Raw genomic sequence first — 26,938 nt, 5'->3', positions numbered from 1 at the left:
TTTTTAAGTTCAAAACAAAAAAACATTCGCTAAAGAGTTGATTGAGACTATGTATGTCTGATCTCCCTGAATCCCACAATGACAAGAGGTCCATCATTTACAAGCATAAAATGTTAGTATATTACAAACGATTCAAATTCTCATATACAAGAGACAGAGAGTCGCCACACCCCAAAGCTGTTCTAATAGGGGTGGGATAATTTGTCACACCAATATTTGTCACCCTATTGGTGATAACTGAGAACTAACTATAGAAAGGGCTGTTTTGGTAATTAGGCATGTAGAGGGGCATTTCGATCTTCACAAAACACTTCTATCCGTTGAATGTTCATTTCTGTGTTTTAAGTCAATGACAACATCCAAAATCTGCTAGTTTGATGTTCCCAGATGAGCCCAAGAGCACATCCTTGGCACTTGAGGTCACATTGCACAATGCCATTCTTGTGGAGATACTTGAGACCTTGAAGAATCTCCTTGGTGTACAAACGAATCAGTCTCTCATCTAACACCCCACCAAAAGATCGAGTCACTGTTCACCACGCATCCTTTCCTATGCACGGGACCATGTAAGGGCAACTCAAGTTCTCGGGGATGTTATCCTCATTTTTTAGAAACATAGGCACCAATTGTTTGGAAGTAAACTAATGTTTAAAAAAATATTTTTTTAATTTTTTGGTATTTATTTGTTGAAAAATATTTACCAAAAAAAAAATTTAAAACATAACAAAAATAATTTATACATTAATTTTTGACAAGTAATTTTATACGCCCTACTCGATGAACTCGATCTCAACCTAGACCTTTGTTAAATACAGAAAAATAAAAATAAAAAAATATTTTACTTGAAAAAAAAAAAAAAAATTCCCGATGAAGATATTTTACGTTGAACCAAACGAAACCTTTAGTGGCTTTGCCCATGGCCAAATGGGCAGTTCAGCAATTCTTCCCAACAAAATCCATCCCTTTCATTTCTCAAAACTTCAGGAGCCATCCACAAAGGTGTCCGCGCATTAAGTGTTTAAATGCTCATTTAAGTGTTTTAAGTTGATAACACGTCCAAAATATGCTAGTTTGATGTTCCCAGAGCCCAAGAGTACATCCTTGGCACTTGAGCACATCCTTTCCAACGAAGGACAACTCAAGTTCTCAAGGATGAGAAACTTAGGCTCCATTTGTTTGGATGTAAATTAATTTTTAGAAAATAATTTTTAATTTTTTAGTGTTTATTTGTCCTAAAATATTTACAAAGAAAAAAAATAATAAAACTTAAACAAAAATAACTTATCCATCAATTTTCGACAACTTATTTTATATGTCCCACCTGATAGATTCAATTTCAATCTCAACCTAGACTTTTGCTCAATACCGAAAAAAAAAAATAAAATATTTTTCTAAAAAAGAAAAAAAAAATTTGGAAAGATATCTTACTTCAAAACGAAACGAAGATTTTTAATTCCTGCTAGTACACCAGTGGTTTTGTCCATGGCCACATGGACAGTGCCAAATGATCGAGATCCAACAAGTTTTCCTTCACCAATTCGCCGGGCTGTGGAGACGAGCACTGGCCATGACCAACCATATCTTTATCTTCTTTGAATTACCAATAAATTGGGTGTATAAAACTGTTTGAACTTTGAAGTCAATCTTAATTGGGTTTGAGAACCCAATTCATAATCTGAAACTTTTATTCATATAAATGCATATAAATATAAGATTTCCCCCCTCAATATAGTTCCAAACTGAATATGAAATAATGTAGAAAAAAAAAAAAAAAAAAAAAAAAAAAAAAGAAAGAGAACTGGGAAATAGCTACAAGAAGGAAAAAAAACTAGGTTGGTCTTAAGCACCAAGATTTGAAAGAATGTGATCTGGTTACAACTTCCTCTTAATAGGCGAGATCTCACCAGAACCAACAAAAACAGGAGATATAGAACTCATGTGATTTCAAAAAACCCAAAAACAAAATATTTGTTTTGCTAAATTACCAAGATAATATATGCAAATTCCAGGGAGAATAGCGGTTTCCTGTTAAAAACAGCCCCGGTGAAGAAAACACCCTGTTTTTATACGCAGTTGTCGATGATGATGATGTTTTTTAAGTTTCCTGTTAAAAACGGCCCCGGTGAAAAAATCAATTTGAATTGAACTCTTGACCCCCAAATGTATGGTGCCTGGTTCAGCGAAATGGCATTCAAAAAGGGTTCCTACTAGGCTACTCCAGACGATCCTTAAGAAATATTTAATCCATCATACATACATTTCAATATTCAAATAGTTTGGTTAAATAAAATTTTCTTACACGCAGTTTTTCAAGTTTTTATTTTTATTTTGAATGATGAACCAACACGCAGTTTCTCAAGTTTTTATTTTTATTTTTATTTTGAATGATGAACCAACATCATGTACGGTATTTGATTTTTCCCATCTTGGAAATTCAAATTTTTGATAGATAGAAACTTCTCTCATAATCACCTTCTTCTACAAGTATAGTCATGAATAACCTGCAAAAGACTTCTCGAACGTTCCTCTTCCGGCAGCTTAAGAAGGTGAGCAACTCTTGAGAATCCAGCATGGTGCCTGAACAAAGAATCTTCCTTTACTTCTGGCTTCATCTCCTGCTTGCAAAGTTTTGGTTGCGTTAATGCCCATTGCATTGCCCATATGGCCAGAGGGCGCATGTAGCATAGAGATCTGTACTGGTCATCCGTGTTCCAACCCTCTGGAGTTTGAAATGAATACCTGTATGAGAAACAACAATACTTTAATGAGCAATCATAAGGAAATTCTGGGGAAAAAAAGAAACTTATGCATTAGTGTCCCAAATGTGAATAGTTCAAGTACTTAAAACACATAACTAGGTTTATTCTTTATAAAACAGATTTTAATTAGATCATCCCAGCTACAAAGTTTGTTTTCGTCCATAATCAACGCAGCTGAGTGTTCAATTTGCATCCACCTATTTGGTTTTCTCAGATCAACTTTATGTACCGAGGATCCCAATTTTCATTTTTCATTCCTTTCTTCAATTTTTTTTTTCTTCTTTGGTAGGTATTGAGATCCCAGGTATGACATTATAATATGATTGGAGACAAGCGTCGGTAAGACATTATATGTATTTGAAATCAGACCTTGCACTAGATAATAGCCCCTGCCAATTCCATGGTTTCATGAGCGTGGTAGGAAAAATAGAGAATGAGAGGTTAGAAGTTCATCTAATTTAAGCATGACCCAATTTATCAATGTAAAAAGTTTAATTGTTTCTCTCTATCTAGGAAAGATTCAGCATAATTAAAGTACTTGAAAAAGGAGTAACGAGGTATAACCAAGAATCATTTTTCCTTGTTTTCCTGTACATTGTTATTTCTCATCTTACAGAAGAACCTCAAGATCACAGGCATAAGTAGTTCGACTTAAATTCCAGTTTTTGTCAGATATTTGAGAACTGAAGAAGTTGAGAAATTGCAGATTTCTATATAACAAGCTGACTGATCCATAGAATACCATGCAGTAACAAAGGTCAGCACCTGTGAATTAACAGATTTGATGTACAGGCACATTAAAATGTGAATATACTGACACAACAAATCATAAAAGAATTAGGACAGGAAAACCAAGAAAACATGAGAATCTACGACTTAAAATGTTTATAAGTAATCAACATACATATATTTGATGAATTTTCTAAAATGTTTGCACTAAGAATGGCAAATATAGAAGATGATGCTTGACAAAAATTTTGAAGATTCGTGATACTATTCTCTTACTATATTTTTGTCTTTATAACTACAGCCTTGTCCCTAGATTAAGAGGTGTCCATAGCATGCTTGACCTATGGTAGACGTGCAGTCTCAAATTTTCTTAAAAGAAGTAAGTTGGCCAGTTTGTGGTGTGTTCTACTTGTTCCTAAGAGTTTCATACAGGACTCATATTATGATGTATTATGTTACATAAATCATTAATAAGGGAGTGTCTAACAAGGGTCCGAGATAACAAAATTTATTTTTCAATTATGCACATGTCATAAAGGTGTTACACACGTATCTAGGGGATTGTTCATAAAGTGACAGAGTGCGACATCGACAAAACCTTCGTTTAAAAGTGTCCATGTGTCTTAGAAGCCAATAAAAAAGGATGTCAACTTCTATTGGTTTACCATCTACAGTATCTAAATCAAGAAGTAAAAATCAGTTAAGCCTCCAAGCATATTTAAGTTGAAGAACATTCTCCCCACTGTTGCATTCCCTAGCAAGTGTTTGTTATCAACTTCAAGAAAATTGTTTTAAAAAGGAGAAAAGAAAGAAAGAAAAAGGTTTCAAAGTCTCTATGATGTAGATTCTGGCTTTTAACGTATGTGAATTTCATGAATGAAATTTCTTCGAGGGTAGATGAAATGATCACCAAATTTAATAATGATCACAAAGGATAAAATGACAAATAAATAACAAAGTCAAATAATAACAATAAGAATGGAATGAGGACCTAAACACGAATAATAAAAACTAGTAAAATATAACCGATACATGTTACCAAATAATCTGAACATTGTGTGTGAATTGTATATAACTCTATGCATATATATACAAACACACATATGGTGTATACAACTAAATTAGCAATCATGTATGCATATACATAAAAATTCAGGTCAGTAAGTTAGGATTTATGAAGAGCACTGATCTTATGAGTAAAGCTAACAAGGAAAGATCCAATGTTGATATAGCCTTGATATTAGCTTGTATATTTTCATATATTCTGTTGCATATGTTTAGGCTTAATTATAGGCTATGTCAGATAGGTCCCTCAGATTTTGGGTTAACATTAGCTTGTATATATGCATATATTTTGCTACATATGTTTAGGCTTAGTTTACATTTAGCTTTAGATTTAGGCTTGCTTTTTATGTAACACACATATACATACCTCTATTGGGATGAATACAATGGCTGAATTTTCCCAATTCTTTTAACCCTCACATGATATCAGAGGGTCTCATGACCCTATAGTCTCTTCCACTTCTTTTTTTCTTTCTGTTCTCTGCTCCACCATGAGATCCCTCCGGCATGTCCTTTGTATTGAGGTGATTCCAGCTTCACTGTTATCATGTCATGTCTTCCTCTTCTAGCACCTCCAGCTCTACGGACTCTGCAACATCTACACCAATAACCTTTACGGTGTTGTGTCCCTCATTCTTAGTCCCTAACATCACCAATTTGGTGATTGTGAAGTTGACTGACCCAAACTATCTCCTTTGGTGATCTGAGGTCAATCCCTTTTTGGTTGGCAATAATTTTTCGCATTTTGCTGATGGCTCTTATCCTGCACTCTCCGAATTCCTCTTGATGACTGTTGGCAAACTCGGAGTACCAAGCCCAGATTACTTAACTTGGCTTCACAGTGATCAGACACTCGTCTTCTCAATGCCACCTTCTCTGAGCCTATCCTGGGAATGGTTGTTGCTCTCTACACTTTACGAGATCTTTGGACCTGCCTTGAGGGAAACTTCTCCCAGCAATATGTTGATCATGCTTCTACACTTCGATTTCTTCTCCTGTCTCTTAACAAGAACTGCTGAAAGGACCAGTAACTCCAATGGGACAGATCCAGCCCAACCCAGTCATTTCAGAAAAGCATTCAGCGATCTTGAGGCCAAAGCACGTCCATATAAAAACAAACCACCACATGGAATGACCCAGAAAGAAAGTCCAGCCCATCAAGCTCCAACTTGGAAGCCAAGAAAGGAATTTAGGGCAATATGAACCTACTATAAATAGAAGTAGGAGAAAGGAAAAGAGATAGAATGTTTGGAGTGTAAGAAAAACTTTCCATAATAGAAAAGAAAATTTCTTGAATCTTCATTTGGCGCCGTCTACGGGAAACGAAGAGAGAGATCTATCGATTTTAACACTGAAACCATGATACAGCACAGATCGGGAACCATGATTGGAGGAAACTCCTGTCAACAAGATGAGAACGAGCGATTCAGGCATGACGAGCTGATGCTGATCACCGAGACTCTACGATGAGAGAACACTGAGCTTAGATCCAGGATGGAGCGAAGGGAAATACCACCACCCCCTCGTCCGCCGATGGAGAATGAGAGGGTGGAGGCGACAAATGTCAACCGATGGGCAGAAACAGCAGGTTCCATCCATGTGGACCCACAACACAAGAGGCCAGGGCTGGAAGACGAAATGGAACGTGTCGAGGTTATTCCTTCATGGCCGAAAGAATCAACTGCAGACAAGCTGTTCGACGAAATGCACCAGTCAGATGTGAGTACTCACCGAAAAGCAGCAACACGACCGAAAAACGCCCCCAATGAACAACGAGGTTGTTCGAACGTCAGCTCAGACGATCAATTCGCCCTTCACAGAAAAGATCCTCCGATCTCCAAAACCGAGGAAGTTCTCGATGCTGACATTTACTCTATTTGATGAGACTAAAGACCCAACCGAACATATATACTAGTTCGAGCTAAAAATGGCCATGGACACTAAAGATGATGTCCTGATGTGCAAGGTCTTTCCAACGAGCCTTACCTGACCGGCGCTCAACTGGTTAAAGCATCTGCCAAAGGGTTCGGTGGGGAGTTTCCAAGTGCTCTACGATATGTTCATAGGTCAGTACTATGGTAGCCGGTGAATCGAGGACATATCCTGTCTGTTCACTATGCGACAATAGGAAGGCGAGCGCCTCCAGGCTTTCCTCACCAGATTTAATTTGAAGATGAGCATAGTGATTGACTGCTATCCATCCTAGGTGCGGGCATTCAAGCTGGTTATGGTTAGAGGGACCGAGTTTCACACATCTTTGGTGGTGAGGTCACCTAAAACTATGGATGAGCTAATTCGAGGGCATAAGGCTACGTACAACTAGAGGAGGATGAAGCAGTCAATACAAAGAAGACAACGATGGTCACAGGGGAGAACAAATGAAAAGCCAAAACGACCACCCAGAGGACTCCAATAGCACATTCACGAGTGGTTCCTTAGAAGGTTGAGAAAAGGCAGCGGGAAGACGAGACAATCAACCCCCTTAGAGTTACCCTGGCGTGACTGCACTAAAAGAATAAAGGAATGTTCCGTTTGCCTAGCCGATCAGGCAACCGCTTGAGCAGAGGACCAGTTAAAGCATTGCGCGTTCTACAATGATTTTGGGCACCAAACATATGAGTGCAAAAACCTGAGGAGGCAGGTTGAAATGCTGATTGCGAAGGGGGAGTTGGCCAATTATGTACAAGCCAAGGAGCAGAACCGCCCGGCCGAGCAGGCAAGGTGAACCCTCAAGAAGGAGAGCCAGTCCGGGTCATTAATGCCATACATGGCCGACCGAAAGCCGAGGATGAATTAGAAGAACTACAGTGAACACGCCTTCGGCAAACTCACAAGATGAGAAGCTTGGAAGCGTCAATACAGTCCACTAAGAGGCAACATAGTTTTGATTAGATTCTATAGAACTAATCTTCATAGGGTTCAAACTCCGCATGAAGAGCCATTGGTGATTTGCTTGATGGTGTCAAACTGCTTGATCAAGAGAGTTTTAGTAGACCCAGAAAGTAGCGCCAACATCATAACGAAGGTGGCGTTCGAACAGTTGATGGTGGACCCGAAGCAAATCAAGCCCATGGGAACCCTTTGGTAGGTTTTGATGGAAAGCGAGTAGAACCTATTGGAGTGGTTGAGCAGCCAGTATGCGTTACACGAAGGAACTTAAAGGAGAATTTTGTTATAGTGGACGTTCACCATTCTTACAACCTCGGAGGGTGGATCCACCGAGTCCAAGGTGTCCCATTCAACTTGCACCAGGTCACGAGATGCTTGAGTTGGAACGAGGTGATTGACATCCATGGTGACCAAGTAGTAGTAAAGGAATGCTATGTGGTAACACTTATAGCCAGTGGGAAGGGCAAGCCCAAAATAGCAATTACAAAGCCTTTCGCTCGGAAAGGTCAAGATCAGGACGGAGGAGCCAGTCCTTACGATGGAATCACTAGAAGAAGTGTAGATCGACCCCCGATACATGGGAGAACTGCGAAGATTGGGCAATGCATACCGCAGAGGAAAATCAGCTACTGATTGAAAACCTAACCAGAAACTTAGACATATTCGCTTGGAGTCACTTAGACATGCCAGGAGTCAGCCCGTCCCTTCGTGCCATTACCTGAATGTTGATTCACATTTTAAACCCATTCAGCAGAAGCAGAGGAGGTTTGTGCCAGAGCGAAATAAGAAGAGGTGGACAGACTACTGGAAGCAAGATTCATAGGAGAAATGCAATACCCCTCCTAGTTATCCAACGTGGTGGTCGTCTAAAAGAAGAATGAAAAATGGAGAGTCTACATTGATTTCACAAACTTAAATAAGGCTTGTCCCAATGACAATTTTCCCTTACCAAAAATTGACCAAATGGTAGACGCAACCACTGGGTATGAACGCTTGACCTTCTTAGATGCGTATTCAGGTTATAATCAAATCCCCATGCATCCAAACGATGACGAGAAAACATCTTTAGTGACGGAACGAGGGATTTATTGCTACAAGGTGATGCCATTCGGCCTAAAGAATGCAAGAGCCACATACTAGAGATTGGTGAGCAAAGTTTTTAGAGACCAAATAGGCAAAAATTGTGGAGGCATGCATTGATGACATGGTGGTAATAAGTAAGAGGGAGAGTCACTTCATACACTTACAAGAAGTATTCGACACATTGCGAAAGCACGGCATGAGGTTAAACCCCTCCAAATGTTCGTTCGGAGTTGGCTACGGATAGTTGTTTGGGCATATTGTCAATAACCAGGAATCGAAGTAAGCCCTACCTAGGCCGAAGCATTAATACAAAGCGAGGAGCCAAGGACCCTCAAAGAAGTCCAGACTCTCATAGGAAGAATAGCTGCACTTAGCAGGTTCATCTTAAGGCTGTCAGATCGATACAAGCCGTTCTTCGACACAATTAGAAGTAACGGACGGCAAACCTGGGGGAGTGAACAACAACAAGTGTTGTCTAAACTGAAGGAATACATGCAGAATCCACCAATCCTCTCCGACCTAAGGTAGGATGAATGATTGTATTTTTATCTCGCGGTATCAAAATCTCCAACAAGTGTCGCGCGTGGTCAGAGTGGAAGAAGGGAAGCAATACCCTGAATTTTACATAAGCAAAACAATGGCTGACCTCGAGAAAAGGTATTCAAAGGCAGAGTGAGTTATACTAGTGCTGGTGCATGCCAAATGGAAGCTCTACCAATATTTTGAGTCCTATCCGATTGTGGTCCCCACGACTCATCCGATCAAAGTCATCTTACACAAGCTTGATCTATCAGGTTGAATCACCAAATGGGCAATCGAGTTGAGTTCATTCGACATCACATTTGAGCTCTAAACGACCATAAAAGGTCAGGTAGTAGCTGGTTTCCTATTGGAATGTAAGGCAAAAGATGTAAAAGAATTAATGGAGGAACCACAATGGAAGCTTTATGTTGACGGATTGTCAAACCAAATGGGGTCGAACTACAGACTCCCGAGGGCACAAGCTTGCGCCAGGCAATTAAGCTCGAATTTGAGGCAACAAACAATGAAGCATCATATGAAGCACTGCTAGCTGGATTGAGGCTAGCCCTCAAAGTTAAAAATCTATGTGTCTTTAGTGACTCACAGCTGATCGTGATGCAAGTGCTAAGGGAGTACAGCACCAAGGGTAGCACGATGGAGGCCTACCATTCTGTTGTCGAACGAGAAGTGAAAGGATTCGACCAGGTCAAATTCACATAGATACAAAGAGAAGAGAACCTTGAAGCCGATTGGCTCACTTATAATGCATCCAGTTCAAGCGAAACATTGACTAGGGTAATATCGGTAGACGTGTTACACCAGCCATCCATCCTTGAAGCACTATCTAGCCCAGATCATCTGCAGGTGTGTGTAATACCGTATGAGTTTGGCTAGATTAACCTGATCATGTCATACATAAGGGATGGTGTGTTGCCTGAACAGAGAGATGAGGCCAGGAAAATCCAAACCAACGCAGCAAAGTATGCAATCCTTCACAACCAGCTCTATCGAAGATCCTTTTCAAGCCCCTATTTAAAATGCATCACCACGTCAGAAGCCAAGCAAGTCCTACGCACAATTCATGAAGAGGTGTGCGGTAATCACACGGGGGCAGATCCTTGGCGCACAAAGCCATGACCCAAGGCTATTTTTGGCCACACATGTCACGAGATGCAGAAGAATACTTTAAAAGATGTGACAAATGCCAAAGGACGGACCGTTGATACACCAACCACCTGAAAATCTGCACATAATGGCCAACCCATGGCCTTTCGCGCAATGGGGGATGGATGCGGTTAAACCGCTGCCAAAGGCGAGATCACAAAACAAGTAAGTCCTGCTCGCAACAGACTACTTCACCAAGTGGGTAGAAGCGAAACCCTATCCTAGCATAACACACAAGTGAGGCGCTTTTTATGGAACAACATAATTTGTTGGTTTGGAGTTCCCAGGTCATGGATAACAGTAAGAATTTGGACAATCGACATATAAGGAAGCTGCTAGACGAGCATGGGATCAATCAGAAGCTTGCTGCGGTAAGTCATCCACAAGGAAATGGATAGGTTGAAATCACAAACAGAACTATTTTCAATTGCATAAAGAAAAAACTGGAGGGCAAGAAGGCGAATGGCTAGACGAACTCCCGAACGTCCTATGGGCTTACCGAACACCCCAAGAAGACCAATTGGTGAAAGTTCATTCGCTATGGCATATGGCACGGAAGCCATGCTACCGACCAAGCAAGCAATACCAATTGCACGAAGCATAGCATAGAACCAAGAAGAGAACAACAAAATGCTAGAGCTTAACCTCGACCTGCTAGAGGAAAGAAGGGATTAGGCAGTAATCAGGCTTGCTTCATACCAGTAAACACTCATGAATAGTCACAATAAGAGGGTAAGGCATAGAAGCTTTGCCCTCAGTGAACTAGTATTAAAAAGGGTAGTGGGCATTGTCTCAAAAATGATGTCCCCGGGGGAAGGGCCATATAGAATCACAAAAGTCATAGGAAAGGGGCATACAGGCTGGAAACGTTAGCCGGAAGGCAAATTGACAAGCCGTGGAATGCAAACTATCTGAAGAGGTACTATCAGTAGAATAACACTATCATTTGGTTTTAATTTTGTTTGTTTTATTCCTTATGTATTCACATAATCTGCATGAATGTAAGTCGACCGAAAGACGATCGCTATAATCTATGAAAGAGAAAGGGGAGAGGAACATTGTTGAAGGAAAGAAACCTACTAAGTTGTTTATACATAATGACTGAAAAGTCAGTTGCAAATGGCGTTATTTGCCTATCGCCAAACACTTGTGAAAATTTATAAAAAGTTTGTGGCAAGTGACACTATTTGCTGAACGCTAAGCATTTGACCAAATTAGTGGCAAATGGCACTACTGGCCAATCGCCAAACGCTTGTGAAAATTTATAAAAAGTTAGTGGCAAGTGGCATTATTTGTCGAACGCCAAGCATTTGACCAAGTTAGTGGCAAATGGCACCACTGATCGCTGAACACTTGTGACAATTTATAAAAAGTTAGTGGCAAGTGGCACTATTTGTTGAACGCTAAGCATTTGACCAAGTATGTGGCAAATGGCATTATTTGCCTATCGCCAAACACTTGTGAAAATTAATAAAAAGTTAGTGGCAAGTGGCACTATTTGCCGAACGTCAAGCATTTGACAAAGTTAGTGGCAAATGACACTACTGGCCGATCGCCAAACACTTGTGAAAATTTATAAAATCTTAGTGGCAAGTGGCTTTATTTGCCGAACGCCAAGCATTTGACCAAGTCAATGACAAATGGCATTATTTGCCGATCGCCAAACACTCATGAAAATTTGTTAAAGAACTAGTGGCAAGTGGCTTTATTTGCTGAACCCCAAGCATTTGACAAATCAGCGACAAATGGCATTATTTGCCGATCACCAAACACTTGTGAAAATTTGTAAAAGAACTAGTGGCAAGTGGCTCTATTTGCTAAACGCCAAGCATTTAACTAAGTCGGTGGCGAATGGCATTATTTGCCTATCGCCAAACACTTGTGAAAATTTGTTAAAAAACTAGTAGCAAGTGGCTTTATTTGCCGAATGCCGGATACTTGGAAATTCCCAAACAGAAAGAAGAAAGTAAAAAGCAAAATAAAATCCAAGCATCCCGTTATCATTCATCAAAACACAAAACGGGTGTTCACATTACAAAATCAACCCAAAAAGAAAGAAAATAAGCCCTAGACAGTCAAATTGCCCTCCTGAGCATACTCCATATCATCTTGAGGATCATCTCCACGAGAGGGAGAATCCAAATCAACCACATTCTCGGAAGGAGCTAAAGTCTGACCATCAAGTGTCTGACCACCCAGCACCCCAGTCTGTGGATGAGGTGTAGCGTTGAGAGGCTGGACAACCGAGATAGGGGGAATGACCTTAGAAGTGACGATCACCTTGCACTCCCTAAAGACAAGCTCAGCCTTATCAGGAACAGGATCGATGTAAGATCCAAGAGGTTCAATCCAGAGGTCACGATCACAGTCATCTGGATTCTGATAGGACCTCCTCTATCCTTTTGGAAGGGAGCAATCTGTGAATCCATCTCTGTACCCCTGAGCATACGCATAAGAGAAGTGAGCGTGAAGAGCTTTGACACCACCCTCAACCCTGCTCGTCACACCAAGGAGGGCAGTACGATCGTCAGAAGCCTTCTTATCCATAGCAGACCGAGCGCCCCGCTCGTCTTCTAGAGGAGCTCCTTGGAGGCTATCTTTCTCTTTCTTAAGGCCAGAATGCTTGAGCTCTGATTCTCTCAGTTCTGTCTTGGCATTCTTCATGTCAACAGATAACTTCTTATAGCCTGAAGAGAGAGTGATCACCTTTTGATTGGCTATCTCAAGAGCCCTCTGCATAGTGACCATCTTGAACTGTGTATGTATGGAAATGAGGGGCATCTATCACACTCAGTGTAAACAAAGTAAAACTGAAGCAATTAAAGAAAGGAAATGAAAACATCAAGAGCAAAGTTACCTCCATAGCCTAAACAGAAAACCGTGTAAACATCTCTGTTCGCGACATCACTCTCTGCACCTGTACGTCACGAAGGGACCACACGTGGGAATAGTAGGCCAAAGCGGTTGGTTCGTTCTTGAACATGGTATTGTTGGGAGCATAGCTGTTATAGGCTTAAGGCGCACTAAGGCACCAAAGGCCTTTTGGAGCCTAAGCGCAAGGCCCGGTATAAGGCGTCAGCCTGATCGAAGCAAGGCATATGTATATAATAATACATATTTAAACATATATTATTATATATATTCATAATTATGCAGTAATTGCAGTTAATGTAAGAAGTGAACCATAAATTTATGAATTTTGTCAAAAATTTCATAAGGTTAAACAATATGATATATGATATAGAACTTTAATTTATTAGTCATTAAGTAAAAAAAGAAAATGATATGAATAAATGATTAAAAAATACAAGGCGTGCCTTTTTTAAGCCTAGAGCCTACTAAAAAGCATGAGCCCGAGGGCTTTATGTGAACCTGATTGAGGGAGCCTGGTCTGTAGTGGGTTGAGGCGCTTTAGCTGAGCCTAGGACTTTTTTGGAGCCTAAGCGCTCCTTTAACATGGAGTGACCAAAGAACCGTCAGACCTGATCATCTTAGGGATCCATGGGGCCACAGTAGAGGGAACGAATGAAGTCCCCTCTGCCCCACCGGTCGCAGCAGCCGAAGCAAGTGTACCAGTCCGAGCGGCCGGATCGGTAGAGCTAGAGGCCATTACTCTGTGGGACAAAGGAACATCATCCAAGTTAGTATCATTGCTCTTCTCAAATGAAAGCCTCTTTCCCTACGCTCTCTCCTGGGCGGACTCCCGAGTTTGGGAGGAGTTGGCAGGGCTGGTAGCAGCAGTAGGATTGAGCCTTGGGGAACTCCTATTTCTCCCGAAAGACGAGACTAGTAACTCATCCATACAGATCCCTTCAAAAGAAATATTGTTAAAAGCTAATGCTATAGTCCAAAAGGTCATATGGGATTTTAATGTAATGGCAAATGAAAGTACAAAAGCGAGGAAGGCAGATTTCACAGATACACTCTCTCCTATGTTTCTTATACTTGATGTACAAAGGGACCGAGCATTCATTAAAGGCGGTAGGGATGGGATAATCTTTAGAGGAATCAACCTGCCAGGGCCCCCTAATGGCTATGATGTTTTTCTTCCAACCCCTTTCAGAATTGGGGTTGCCGGTACAAAACAACCGATTGGGGATAGGGAAGAGATGGTAGTACCCCCTTGTTCTGTCGGATCCTATATATCTTGTAACAAAGCAGAAGGTCTAAAATGTCAAGATTTAGCTCCCTTTCTTGGTTTAAGATCAGAAGGACAGGCATAATCCTAAAGAAATTGGGATTTAACGTCATTGGGGATTTCACACTGGACACGAAGGGTGTCGAGATCAAGAACCATGGTGATAATAACGAAGGATTTCCCCGAAAAGATCGAAAAGTAGAAGAAAAAAAAAAAGGAAAACTTTTGCAGAAACAACAAAAGAACATAACTGAGCATGAAAAACAGAGGAAGAGAGGCGCAGAATAGAAAAGAATGCCGCCGGGAAGATAATTGTTAGCATATATGATATCCACGATTTATGGAATGACTTACCATATTAGCAGAGATTTGATTACGCTATAAATTATGCTTTAGAATATGTTGTGATTTGATTTAGAATTGATTTAGTTTCCTTTCTTGTAATATGAGCATGCGTTTTTTTTATCTATAAATACTAGAGCTGTGAATGAGTGATTAATCTCATTTAAGCCTTTACACAATTGTCTCCTTTTTCTTCTTTTTATATTTCTACTTGGTATCAGAGCCAACACCTTTCCACACCTGTAAGCAGCTTTGTTACTTGTGCAACATCCACCTTAGGCTGTTTGTAACATTGTATGACGTTGCCTATACATGTTTTTTTGTGTTATTGTGTTGTGATTGAAAACAAGAATTTTTAAGTTTTACAATTTCTTTTTTACTCTTTTAGTGTAGGGTAAATTAGGATAGTTGGTCTCCAACACCTAGAAGGGCTTGGGTAAAAATTTATTTAGTCTACAAAGAGGTTCCAGAGATTAAGGAGGAGTCTGTTTGGCTATATGTAAGCGGGCAGCGCTCCTTAAAAAAAGTACGTATTTGAATTTTTCGGGAATGGTCTGAAAAGACATTGTTATTGTTTATTGTCTGAGGAGACCCTTTGATTTATTAACAGAATTTGTGGTGTTTTTGGAGTTTTTTCATTGTTGTGTGACAGATTATGGCATATTCAGGATCCTTGACTGTTAATTCTCTTGGCTCAAGTTATGTGGGTGATGGTGCCATTTTTTTCACCAACTCATCAGAAAATCCAAGACTTCAAATCACCACAGTTAAGTTGAATGGTTCCAACTATTTGATTTGGGTGCAGTCTGCCGAGATGTTCATTGGTGGCAAGATTGGCTATATTACTAGTTTCGAGAAAGAGCCAGCTGAGTCAGAGAAGGCATATCCACAGTGGTTTGCAGATAACGCTATGGTTAAGTTTGACACTGCCATGCTCAAGTTTGGTTTCCATCAAAGTGCAGCTGATCATACCTTGTTTGAGATTAAGGATCTTGGTCCCCTAAGGTACTTCTTGGGCATTGAGTTGGCCCGCTTCAAGGCTGGCATTTTCATCTCTCAACGCAAGTATGTTCTTGACTTGCCTTCTGCTTCTGGTCAGCTTGGTGCTCGTCCTGCTGATACTTCGATTAAGCAGAATCATCGGTTGGTAATTATGAGGGGGAGTTGTTGTTAGATGTTGGTCAGTATCAACGACTTGTGGGGAAGATCATCTATTTATCCATGACTCGACCTGACATTGCTTATGCTGTGAGTGTCGTGAGTCAATTCATGCACTCTCCTTGTACCCCTCACCTTGATGCAGCTATTCGGATCCTTCGCTACTTAAAAGGGTATCCGAGCCGTGGTATTTTGTTTGCCAATCATGGTCACTTACGTGTTGAGGCTTGGACAGATGCTGATTATGCAGGATTAGACAGGAGGTCAACTTCGCGTTATTGTACCACTATTGGTGGTAACTTGGTTACTTGACGTAGTAAGAAGCAGGATGTTGTCTCTCGATCTAGTGTAGAGGTAAGAGTATAGGGCTATGGCTCTTGGGGTATATGAATTGCTATGGTTGAAAACCTTGATGACAAACTTGTGCTTTCCAGTGTCGCTTCTGTTCTCACTCTACTGCGACAAGAAGTCTGCTATTAACATAGCAACAAATCCAGTTCAACATGACAAGACTAAGCATATAGAGGTGGACCGTCACTTCATTCGAGAGAATATCATATCTGGTAAAATTTGCACTCCATTTGTCACAAGCTCTCAGCAGCTTGCAGACATTCTTACAAAGGGCATCAGCAAGATTGTCTTTGAGAATGCATTTTCCAAGTTGGGTGTTTCAGATATCCACGCACCAACTTAAGGGGGAGTGTTAGTATATAAGATATCCACGATTTATGAAATAACTTACCATATTAGCAAAGATTTGATTATGCTATAAAATATGCCATAGAATATGCTTTAAAATAAGTTGCGATGTGATTTAGATTTGATTTAGTTTTCTTTCGTATAATACGAGCATGCGCTCTTTTTATCTATAAATACTAGAGCTGTGAATGAATGATTAATCTCATTTAAGCCTTTACACAATTCTCTCATTTTTCTTCTTTTTATATTTTTACTATAATAAACCCCACACCCTTGTCGGAAAAGTCCTTTTTGATTGTGTCAAAGGAAGTACAAAGTTGAAAGCGAAAAGAGAAAGGAAAGCAGTTGGATTTGTAACAAGCTTATAAAGTGAACCGAGTGCAACAACGAAGCAGCAAAGGGAACCACGTGATGATGACGTCGCAAATTCCAAGACATGGACGTGTGTGCCAACTGTCGAAAAATCCTCTTTGTTTCCTATTTTCTATCTCTTTCCATTCTCATCATTTCTTCTCCTATATAAAGGAGCCACCACCATTGTATTGTGTATGAGTTGAGAGAGTATTATAAAAGTAATGTAGTCCTTTAAGCTCTTTGTCCCATGGATGTAAGCCCTGTTGGCTGAATCACGTAATAGTTCTGTGTTTTTCTCATTTCATTTCTCTCTTCACATATATTTTATGCTTTACAACATGGTATCGGAGCCTAAATTCTCTCTTCTCTCTTGCTGTGACTGCTTAGATACACAAAAACTCTATGGTAGTCAGCCTCATGTGTGCGTTAGTGTAGTAAGGATCTCTTCCTAGGTTTGGACCCCTATTTTTTGGGGTATTCCCTTAGCATCTAAAATGTTGCTAAGGGTTTCTCGGTGCTATATGTGACTTGCCGCCGATGTGTTCAGTAGCATTGTTCTTCGCCATTGCCGTGTCTCCACAGTTTTTATTGACTTGTTTGGGCTTCCGGTGTATGCGGTAGCATTGTTCCGCCTTTGCTGTGTCTCTGAAAATTTTTGTTGTCTTATTTGGGCTGCTGGTGTGTTTGGTAGCATTGTTCTTCACCTTCTCTTCATCATTTGCACTTGCTACTACTCGTCACCTCAATGGCAAGTTGGGCATTCATGCTCCAACTTGAGGGAAAATATTAAAAATTTAATGGAGGAATCAATGGAGGAAAATCCTTCATTGATGTAGTTTCCTATTATTGAAGATTTGATGTTACTAGAGGAATCAGTGGAGAAAAATCATTTTTGTTTCCTACTTTCTATCTCTTTCCATTCTCATCATTTCTTCTCCTATATAGAGGAGCCTCCACAAATGTATTGTGTCTGAGTTGAGAGAGTATTATAAAAGTGATGTAGCTCTTTGGGCTCTTTGTGCAGTGGATGTAGGCCCTAGTGGCTGAATCATGTAATAGTTCTGTGTTTTTCTCGTTTCATTGCTCTCTTCACATATATTTTATGCTTTACAACAGTTTCCTATTTGAGAACACTGATCTAAAAGATCTGGATTTTTTTCTGTTACCAAGTTATTTGTCATATTTTTTTCTCTTTGAAAAGCAAGCTGTGATGGGATCAAGATGGTATTTAAACTCCTTTGGACACTCAAACCCAACTATGTGGTTCTACGACCAACATGCCTTACCAGCTAAGCTAGCTGAAATCTTCCAAGTAACTGGTTATCTTTGCTGCTAAGTAAACCATTCCCATCGGAATAAATCAAATAAGAGAAATCTGAACTCACCCAAGTCCTTTTTTGGACCAAGCAGCTTCATAGACTCCACTTGCAGTTTGAAATGCCATTTCCACCATGTCCTCATGAATCATACCTGCAGCGACAGCATATGTAACTCCGGCCCATATTTCCCTTGACTGCACTGATGACATGTCAGGTTTTCCATCAGGCAGCATCCCGTTCACAGCCCCCCGTCTCCCATCCTTCACCTTTAAGACATTGAAATTATAAACCTTTTCAAGTGCAATTTTCACTTTTTCTTCATCAACAATTGGTAGGAGACCACAAGCTCGAGCATACCTACAAAGCACCTCATTAAATGAGTACAAGTATATAACAATTTTCTTCAATACAACCAAAATACAGTTTATACATACTGACCAATGAAGTAAAGATTGCCCATCTCTCTCTCTCTCTCACTCTCTTTATCCCCACACATACACATTTGTGCATTTATGTATATATACATACGAATATATACATATAGGTCTATGATAAGTTCAGCGGTAGCATGGGAACTAACTAGTCAATGATGACATGGAGAAACTTGAGCATCATTGATTAGCATTTCAGAAGTACTTTTCTTTCTTTTGAAAAGAAAAAAATAAAATAAAGCAAATTCCGCTTTACGATCAAGAGAAGTACTTCGGAAACACCAACAAATAACAAAAAATCCAATAGAAGCACCTTTAGTTTCATCTCATTGTTTCTCCGAATCACCTTGAATCAATTGATATTAAGACATATAAAGAAGTTACTCTATTGCAACAGACCATTGCCCAGCCAGCTGATCCGCTTGAATGGATGAACTCGAACAACCACCACTACTGTCATAGTTAAAGTAAGAACCATTCCATAGCTTCTCATATACAGTCTTTGCCTTCTGAAACTTAAACCAAAAGTAATCCTCAGACCCCTTGTCTCCAACTACATTTGCCATAGCTGAAGCAGCCTGCAATGCTGCCACCCATAGCCCACCACAGTACGCACTCACACCAGAGACAGACCATGTATCATATGTCTGATCAGGAAAGCCGTCATTTTCTATCATCCCATCCCCATCCCTATCAAACTGGTCCATAAAAGCCATTGCAACATAAACTGAAGGCCAAACAGCTTGTGCAAATTTCTTATCACCTGTGGCAACCACGTCCCTGTAGACTTGCAGAACAAATTTTGGATTCAAATCTTTCCACCTATCTGTATTATAAACACAATATGAATTTACTTCAAACCATGGGTCATCCATTCCAATATCATGAGGAACAGCACCAAGAACTTTCCGTGAGGCCCATGTTCCAGTATGTAGAAGTTTCATCTTCCTCGGATCATGCATCATTACCGCTGCAGCAAAGTCTCTTTGGATGCTGAGTTCCAGTTGTGGGAATAGCATAGTTAGTGCAAAAGATGCGTAAAAATGAACATCATATGTGTTCCACATGTTATACTCAATCCCTTCAAAGTAGAGGAATTGACCAATGTTTTCCTCTCCCTTTTGAAGCAGATTTGTTCCAAAAGCAGAATTTAGTGATATCGGAGTGTACACCTCCTCAAGTATTGAAGTCACCCTTTCAAGAATTTCAACAGAAGTTTCATTTTGACGGAATACATTGATAGTGTTTTTAACATCTAAATTGGACCTATCAAGAGAAAACTTTCTTTCAGCAATGGTTGCTAAACTGTGTGCTGGAGGTGATCCGTCTGTAAACGGGAAAAAGAATAAACTCAGATTCACATAATTTGGACTATTGAGAGTGAGTTAGTATATTCACAAGTACCTGTCCAAACTGTTCCCCCTGAATTAAGATAGTAGAGCTCATTGAAGAGAGTGATTGGGTACCTGCAAATGAATCATGGAAAATTTGTAATCTGACTGTATATGTAGTTGGCAACTTAGCAATTGAATCATCCAAGCTCACCATTCCGGAAGCCTCCTGTCTTCAAGAACAGGCCTTTGCCAAGCTTCTATCTGGGACTCCCAATGACTGTGCTCTATGTTTCAGAGATGAAGAACGAGGACTTTACTAACTGATATTTTAAGAAAGAAAATCCTAATAAAACAATTCATGAATGCAGTGATGCTAAAGCAAATGAACCAAATTTAGAATCCACATCTTGTATCCAACTTGAAATAATTGGAACCCGAAAATCAATACCCTTTTTAGTCCAAACTGAAACATCCAATGAAGGAGGCTAAAAAACATTACCAAGAATAGCATCATGCGCAATATTTGCTGCAGCATCCCCATGAGTACCATAAAATTTGGTGTAACGCCTGTCAAAAAAATTGTTTTTCAGAAAAAAAAAGAAAAAAGAAAAAGAAAAAGAAAAAAGGCATGATGTTTTAATCTGTAGTTTTGATCAGACAAGCTTATGGCAACCTACCTGTGATAAGTCCTTCCACTCGTAAAGTTTACTTGAGGGCCGTCCCATGCCAATGAAAATGTGACAGTCTGTACTGCATCTGATGGAATTGTTAGAGAAGCTGCAATGGCTGCCCCAACAGAAGATCCTGGTTCTGAAGGCATTGACATTTCAGTGGAATTGTGGCGATCAAAGGATCCATGCTATTAGAACAGAAGTACAGATCAAAGTCTGTGGAGAATAATGATAAAATAAACGTATAGGCAGAAAAGTACAGACAGACTAACAAATAACTTGTGCTATGTGTGTTTTTACACTAATATAAAATTAAAAAAAATATATCATTTTCATATGCGAATAAAACCTATCAAGTACAGACACTTCCCTTTGACATATGAGCAGGGACTTAAAAAAAAAAACACGCAGCTTAAACTAAAATAAGAAAAAGAAAAAGCAAACTAAATAAAATGCAATCTCAAAATTGTAAATTAAAATCCAGCAGAAATCAGTGGCTTGTCGGTTTAAAAGTTAACAACATATAATTTCAAGGGTCATCAATTTCCACATGGCATCACAAAATGTAGCTTCCAATCAAAGAACATTCTCAACAAAATCTAGGCCGGTTTGTCAGGGGGAAGTTACTCAAAGTATAGTAGCCCTGATAAAAAACAGAAAACTGAAAAACATTCTACTTATTAACTTAGCCTTTGTTAAAACTTTTTGTATTTAGGTTCACTCATTCCTAGCATATTCAACTAGCACAGTCCAACAAATCCCCGTCTAGTGTACTTGTAATGGAACCCCAAAAATGCTAAAGTATATGAGCCAGAACATGTTACTGGATTGGGAATAAGCATCTTTTCACTTTGACTTTACCCTGGAGTAAACATATTAGAAACAGGAATTTCATCCTATTTCAAACTGGAGGTAAGATGCCAAAAGCAGGCTGGGAGTAAAATGCTCAGTCCACACACTAGCTAGATCCCAATTGCACTCATCTTAAATCTTGATTTCACTATGGTCTTTAAGGATTTCGCAACATTTAATACTTCAACCAGAGCCTAAGATCTGCGGTCACTTACAAGAAGCTTACTGTTGAAGGATTTAGATATTAAAGTTACACCCTCTCTAACAGCTTAAGCTTTTAGTGTAGATGGTTGATAACATGGTATCAGAGACAAAGGTCTCGAGTTCAAACCTCACCGTCACCCTAATTAAAAATTGAAAAACACGTGTTGGACCAAAAGAAGGCACCACGTGAGGGAGCGTGTTGAAGGATTTAGATATTAAAGTTACACCCTCTCTAACAGCTTAAGCTTTTATAGAATAGATGGTTGTTAACACTTACAATAAGGAGCCGCATCCAGGTCGGACGTGTGTCAAATGCTGTCACTTTTTAAAGGCTCATTGATATGTGTTGTTAGACAGCCCTAAGATTTAGGCTTGATATTAGCTTGTATATTTGCATATCTTCTGTCAAATATATATATATATATATATATATTTTCCTTAAATCAGATGATTCCATTCAAAATATAAAGAATTTTTTTTTTTTTTTTTTTTTTTTTTTTTTTTTTTTTTTCCCATCTTTTTTCAAGAACCACCAAAATTTCCAACTAAATGATGAAATTTACAATGGAAGAAGAGAGGGCATAGCCAAAAAAATAACACAAAAAGTACATCATTGAAAAAGACCATTTCTAGTAAGGCTGGAACCCCAACCTAGAAAGGAAAATCAGCTGTTTAAGGATAATGTGCAAGATCATCAATAGAAGGGATAGCAGCAACATCCATGACCTCAAAGCAAACAGCCCTAGCAATATCCACAGCACTCCTTCTGGACACTTGATGCATTCTCACAATCCTCTCCCGGGCCCATACAGTAGTAGAGAGAACCATAGCAAACAGCTTGCTGGACACCTGTGGAGGGAAAAATCTCCCCTCCAATAGGCATTTGCCATGTCAGAAAGTAAGTAATGATCGATGGATCACCAGGTCAAGGCCCAATGATGAGGCCCAGAATGCTTGTAATTTAGGATCAACCCAGCAACTGTTCATTGAATCTTAATGCATACACCTGTCCATCCCATAAGCGAAGGTCCGAAGTCTGGCCCATAAGAACACCGAATCCCATGTGGAAAAGTAGTCATAGTTACTATAATTCTTTTATGTAACCGAAGCAGGAAAAGAGGCTGAAACAAAACCAAGAAACTGGTAAACATAACGAAAGAGTAATACTTGACAGGGCACACAACCAGAGCAGCTAGAATGAAGGGAGGGGAGTCCTTCGATACCTATCATGACAAACTTCCGAGGAATGGGGAATTCGCTGGATAGAGGCACATGCCAGTTCCCCCTTACGAAAATCATCTTCTCCTTCCATCTGTTTTCAGAAGAGGGAAGGCCAATACATATCCTTTGACTGGAATTTGAGGGAGAGAAATAGTGTCTACCTATTTCGCCCTGGCGCCTACAGATTTTATAGCTAACCAAGAGGTAGACGAAATTGAGTTCAGTTTTCTCCAACTTCCTGCGAACTAAAAGAGAAGACACAATCCGGAAGAAGTTATTCACTTGAAGAGGCGCTGATGTAGAGCAAGTGGAAGAAGACTATTTTCAAATAGTTGAACACTCTAAGAAGACATGACCGAATTTCCATAAATAGACTGAGTTTCCATAAATAGAGCAGCTGATGATGAGTCCGATTATGTGATTGTTTTCAGTCTTGAGTCATTTATAAGTCTTTAATCTGCTTTATTTCATGCTTAGGATATTATTGTCATTTAGTTTTAATTATAAGTCAAATGACTTTTAAGTGAGTCATGTGACTGTTTAAGGTTTGTTTTGTAATTTTTAGCTCTTTATTCTGCTGGAGAGAATACTAGCCTTAAGATTACATTTATTTGAAGGGTTAAGATTATATCTTTGCTAGGGCATCCCTTGTGGCTTATAAAAGGGTTGTTCCAAGTTGTAATGAGCGGCCTTTTATGTATTATCAAGAATATCAGCTAGCTACAACAGCTGTTTATCTCTCCCCTTCTTTGGGATTGAATTGTGGGTGTTTAAGCTATTCGTTCGCTTAATCTTGCTCTCTGTTTTCACTTCTTAGTGATTTATTTCTCTCTTTCATAAGCTGATTGCATTAGTTGGTATCAGAGCAAGTTATGGTCCATTGGTTTTGTGTAGGGTTATCAGATTTCTCTCTAAGGTTTTGCAACATTCCACCAAGAAGAAGAAACCCACCTCACAGACCTGCCGTTCGGCCTGATCAGGACACAGCAGTTGATAAACAACAAGTGCTTGCTGTGATAGAAGATCTAAGAAGGCAGATTGAAGCTTTAGCCCTGCGCGTTGTGCAAGCCCCAGCCCCTTCTCAAGATGGCGTCGAATCTGAGGGGGAGGACAATTTGGAAGAGGAATTTGTTAATCCTTTTCGCAGAAACGCAGCACCAAGACCATCACCTTTTCCATATGAAGAAAGGCGTTGGGATGGTGGTTTTAAGGTGGAAATTCCAGAATTTGTAGGAGATCTGAATGGAGAAGGTTTCGTTGATTGGTTAACCACTGTGGAAAGAATCTTTGACCTGAAGGATGTACCTAAGGACAAAAAGGTGACATTGGTTGCTGTGAAATCAACTCAGTGGGATCAGTTCATTATGGCACGACAAAGGCAAGGAAAGCCCAACATTGTTGATTAGGAAAAGATGTGAAAGAAGCTAAGGGAGACTTTTCTTCCTTACAACTATACCCATTCAATGTTTCAAAGGCTGCATAATTGTCGTCAAGGAAGCATGACTGTTGACGATTACACGGAGGAATTCTTTGGACTTGTTCTCAGGAATGAGTTAAATGAAAGTGAGGAGCAAAAGGTTGCACGGTATATAGGATCGAGCTACAACTTTTAGGGGGCAATCTCAAAGTGGCAGCAATGCAGCCCCTCAATCACAGCCAGGTGGTGGAGCAACTGTTGCTAAATTGCAGCCTAATGGAGCAGGATTTAAATGCTTTAATTGTGGAGACCTGGACACAAGTCGGCTGAATGTCGAAAAGCAAATAGTCGTAAAGGAAAGCAGCTTCTTATGGAAGAATGTGGAGAAGAAGAACCACAAGAAGAAGAAGAACCTATTTATTATGATGATGAGGAGGATGCTGCTGTTGTTAGAGCAGACACGGAGCTGTCTCTCATGATGCGAAAGGCCTTTATAGCACCACCACACAAAGATCCTGAGGATTGGCCGCAACATAATATTTACCAAACTACTTGTACCATTGGTGTTTGCAAGTTGATTATAGATAGCGAAAGATGTGAAAACATCTCAAGAAGCGGTGACGAAGTTAAAGCTATCGGTGGAAGCGCATTCTCAACCTTACAAACTTTCTTGGTTCAAGAAAGGCAATGAGATATCCATCACTAAACAATGCTTAGTTAATTTATCTATTGGTAGTAGGTACTTTGATAAAGTATGGTGCGATGTTGTGGCAATGGATGCATGCCATGTCTTGTTTGGCCAACCTTGGCAATTTGATAATAAAGTGCAACATGATGGCTGCAAAAACACTTAATACTTTTTATAAAGAGAGAAAAAAATAATATTTGTTCCATCTAAAGACGAAGAAGTTACACCTAAACCTAATCTGGGCGAGGGTATTAATTTACTCTCTATGGCCAATTTTTGAGGAGGAATTGGTAGAGAGTGGCGTGGTATATGTTTTAATTGGTAAAGAGAAGCTTGCAGGAAAAAAAAGTCCAGCTACTGTTCATCCACTTTTAGAGGAGTTTGCTAATGTTATGCCACAAAATTTACCCCATGGATTACCTCCCATGAGGGACATCCAACACCACATTGATCTAATGCCCGGAGCTACTTTACCTAATAAGCCACATTACCAAATGAGCCCTAAAGAGCATGATGAGCTTAATGGGTAGGTTTCAGACTTACTGGAGATGGGTTATGTGCGTGAAAGTATGAGTCCATGTGTTGTACCAGCTTTATTGGTACCAAAGAAAGATGGGAGTTGGAGAATGTGTATTGATAGTAGAGCCATCAACAAAATTACTGTCAAATACAGATTTCCCATCCCTCGGCTAGAAGACATGCTAGATCATCTTTCGGGAGCAAAAGTGTACTCAAAGATTAACCTCAAAAGTGGATACCACCAGATTAGAATTCGCCCTGGAGATGAATGGAAGACAGCTTACAAAACTCGTGAAGGACTGTATGAATGGTTGGTAATGCCGTTTGGTTTGTCAAATGCACTAAGCACTTTTATGAGAGTGATGAATCATGTGCTGAAACCTTATATTGGGAAGTTTTTTGTGGTATATTTTGATGATATTCTTGTGCATAGCACTTCCGAAAAGAAACATCTTGAACATCGACAAGCTCTCTTGACTACTTTGAGGAAAAAATGTTCATTAACTTACAAAAGTGCAGGTTTATGATAGATCGAGTGCTGTTTTTGGGATATGAAGTCTCCTTGAAAGGAATCCAAGTGGACCAGTCCAAAGTGCAAGCTATCATTGAGTGGCCAAGTTTAGCAAATTTTCATTAAGTTCGTAGTTTTCATGAGTTAGCCTCATTGTATCGTCGTTTCATCAGGGATTTCAGCTCACTTGCAGCACCAATTACGAGTTGCATGAAGAAAGGACCATTTAAGTGGACCGCTGAAGCGGAAGAAAATTTTCAATAACTTAAGAAAAAGCTTACTGAAGCTCATATCCTTATTCTACCAGATTTTAACAAAGTCTTTGAAGTTCACTGTGATGCTTCTAGGGTCGGCATAGGAGCAGTGTTTAGCTAAGAAGGAAGACCCATGGCATTCTTTAGCGAGAAGTCAAGTGGTGCAAGGGTGGATTATTCTACTTATGATGTGGAATTCTATGTTATTGTACAGACACAACACCATTGGGAGCATTATTTGATTCAAAAGGAGTATGTATTATATTTTGACTATGAGGCCTTGAAGTACATAACTGGGCGGCATACGTTGAATCGTCGGCATGGCAAATGGGCTGCATACTTGCAGTAATTTACTTTCACTTTGAAGCATAAGTCAGGGGTGCATGATAAGGTGGCTGATGCTTTAAGTCGAAGATCTCATTTACTATCCACTATGCAAGTTCAGGTTGTGGGTTTTGACACTTTCAAGGATTTGTATGTTGTTGATCCATTCTTTGGAAGGACTCATGAAGAGGTAGCGGAAGGCAAGAGGACTGACTACTGCTTGCAATCTGGTTTTCTCTTTAAAGGAGCAAAATTGTGCATTCCTAATTGTTCCTTAAGAGAGAAAATCTT

At 39.7% G+C, this 26,938-nt stretch overlaps 2 protein-coding genes across 4 annotated transcripts in view; both read right to left on the bottom strand.

Annotated features, from left to right (window-relative positions):
* Positions 1-2,236: 2,236 nt before the first annotated feature.
* Positions 2,237-26,938, bottom strand: part of LOC132300541 (uncharacterized) — a 67,390-nt gene continuing 42,688 nt past the window's right edge. For 2 of the 3 annotated variants that reach the window (XM_059797666.1, XM_059797667.1), the window contains exons 14-20: positions 20,664-20,845; positions 20,486-20,553; positions 20,198-20,270; positions 20,057-20,118; positions 19,052-19,979; positions 18,288-18,578; positions 2,237-2,739 (exon numbers count right to left, since the gene is read on the bottom strand). In XM_059797666.1, coding sequence (XP_059653649.1) covers positions 2,469-2,739; positions 18,288-18,578; positions 19,052-19,979; positions 20,057-20,118; positions 20,198-20,270; positions 20,486-20,553; positions 20,664-20,845 — 1,875 coding nt within the window. In that variant the 3' untranslated portion in view covers positions 2,237-2,468. Of the gene's footprint in view, positions 2,740-3,323; positions 3,525-18,287; positions 18,579-19,051; positions 19,980-20,056; positions 20,119-20,197; positions 20,271-20,485; positions 20,554-20,663; positions 20,846-26,938 lie in introns of all 3 variants that reach the window. The other variant, XR_009480486.1, reaches the window with a different exon arrangement.
* Positions 12,090-14,020, bottom strand: LOC132300542 (uncharacterized). The gene is made up of 2 exons (XM_059797668.1): positions 13,069-14,020; positions 12,090-12,965 (listed from the first exon to the last, which is right to left on the bottom strand). Exons 1-2 carry the CDS (start codon positions 13,072-13,074, stop codon positions 12,606-12,608), a joined length of 366 nt encoding a protein of 121 aa, XP_059653651.1. The 5' UTR covers positions 13,075-14,020; the 3' UTR covers positions 12,090-12,605.

Source organism: Cornus florida, unplaced genomic scaffold, assembly GCF_030987335.1.
Source record: "Cornus florida cultivar Cherokee Brave unplaced genomic scaffold, ASM3098733v1 CherokeeBrave_3.0.0_Hap2_Chr03, whole genome shotgun sequence".
Taxonomy (NCBI): domain Eukaryota; kingdom Viridiplantae; phylum Streptophyta; class Magnoliopsida; order Cornales; family Cornaceae; genus Cornus; species Cornus florida.
This window is presented reverse-complemented; position numbering and strand designations above follow the sequence as displayed.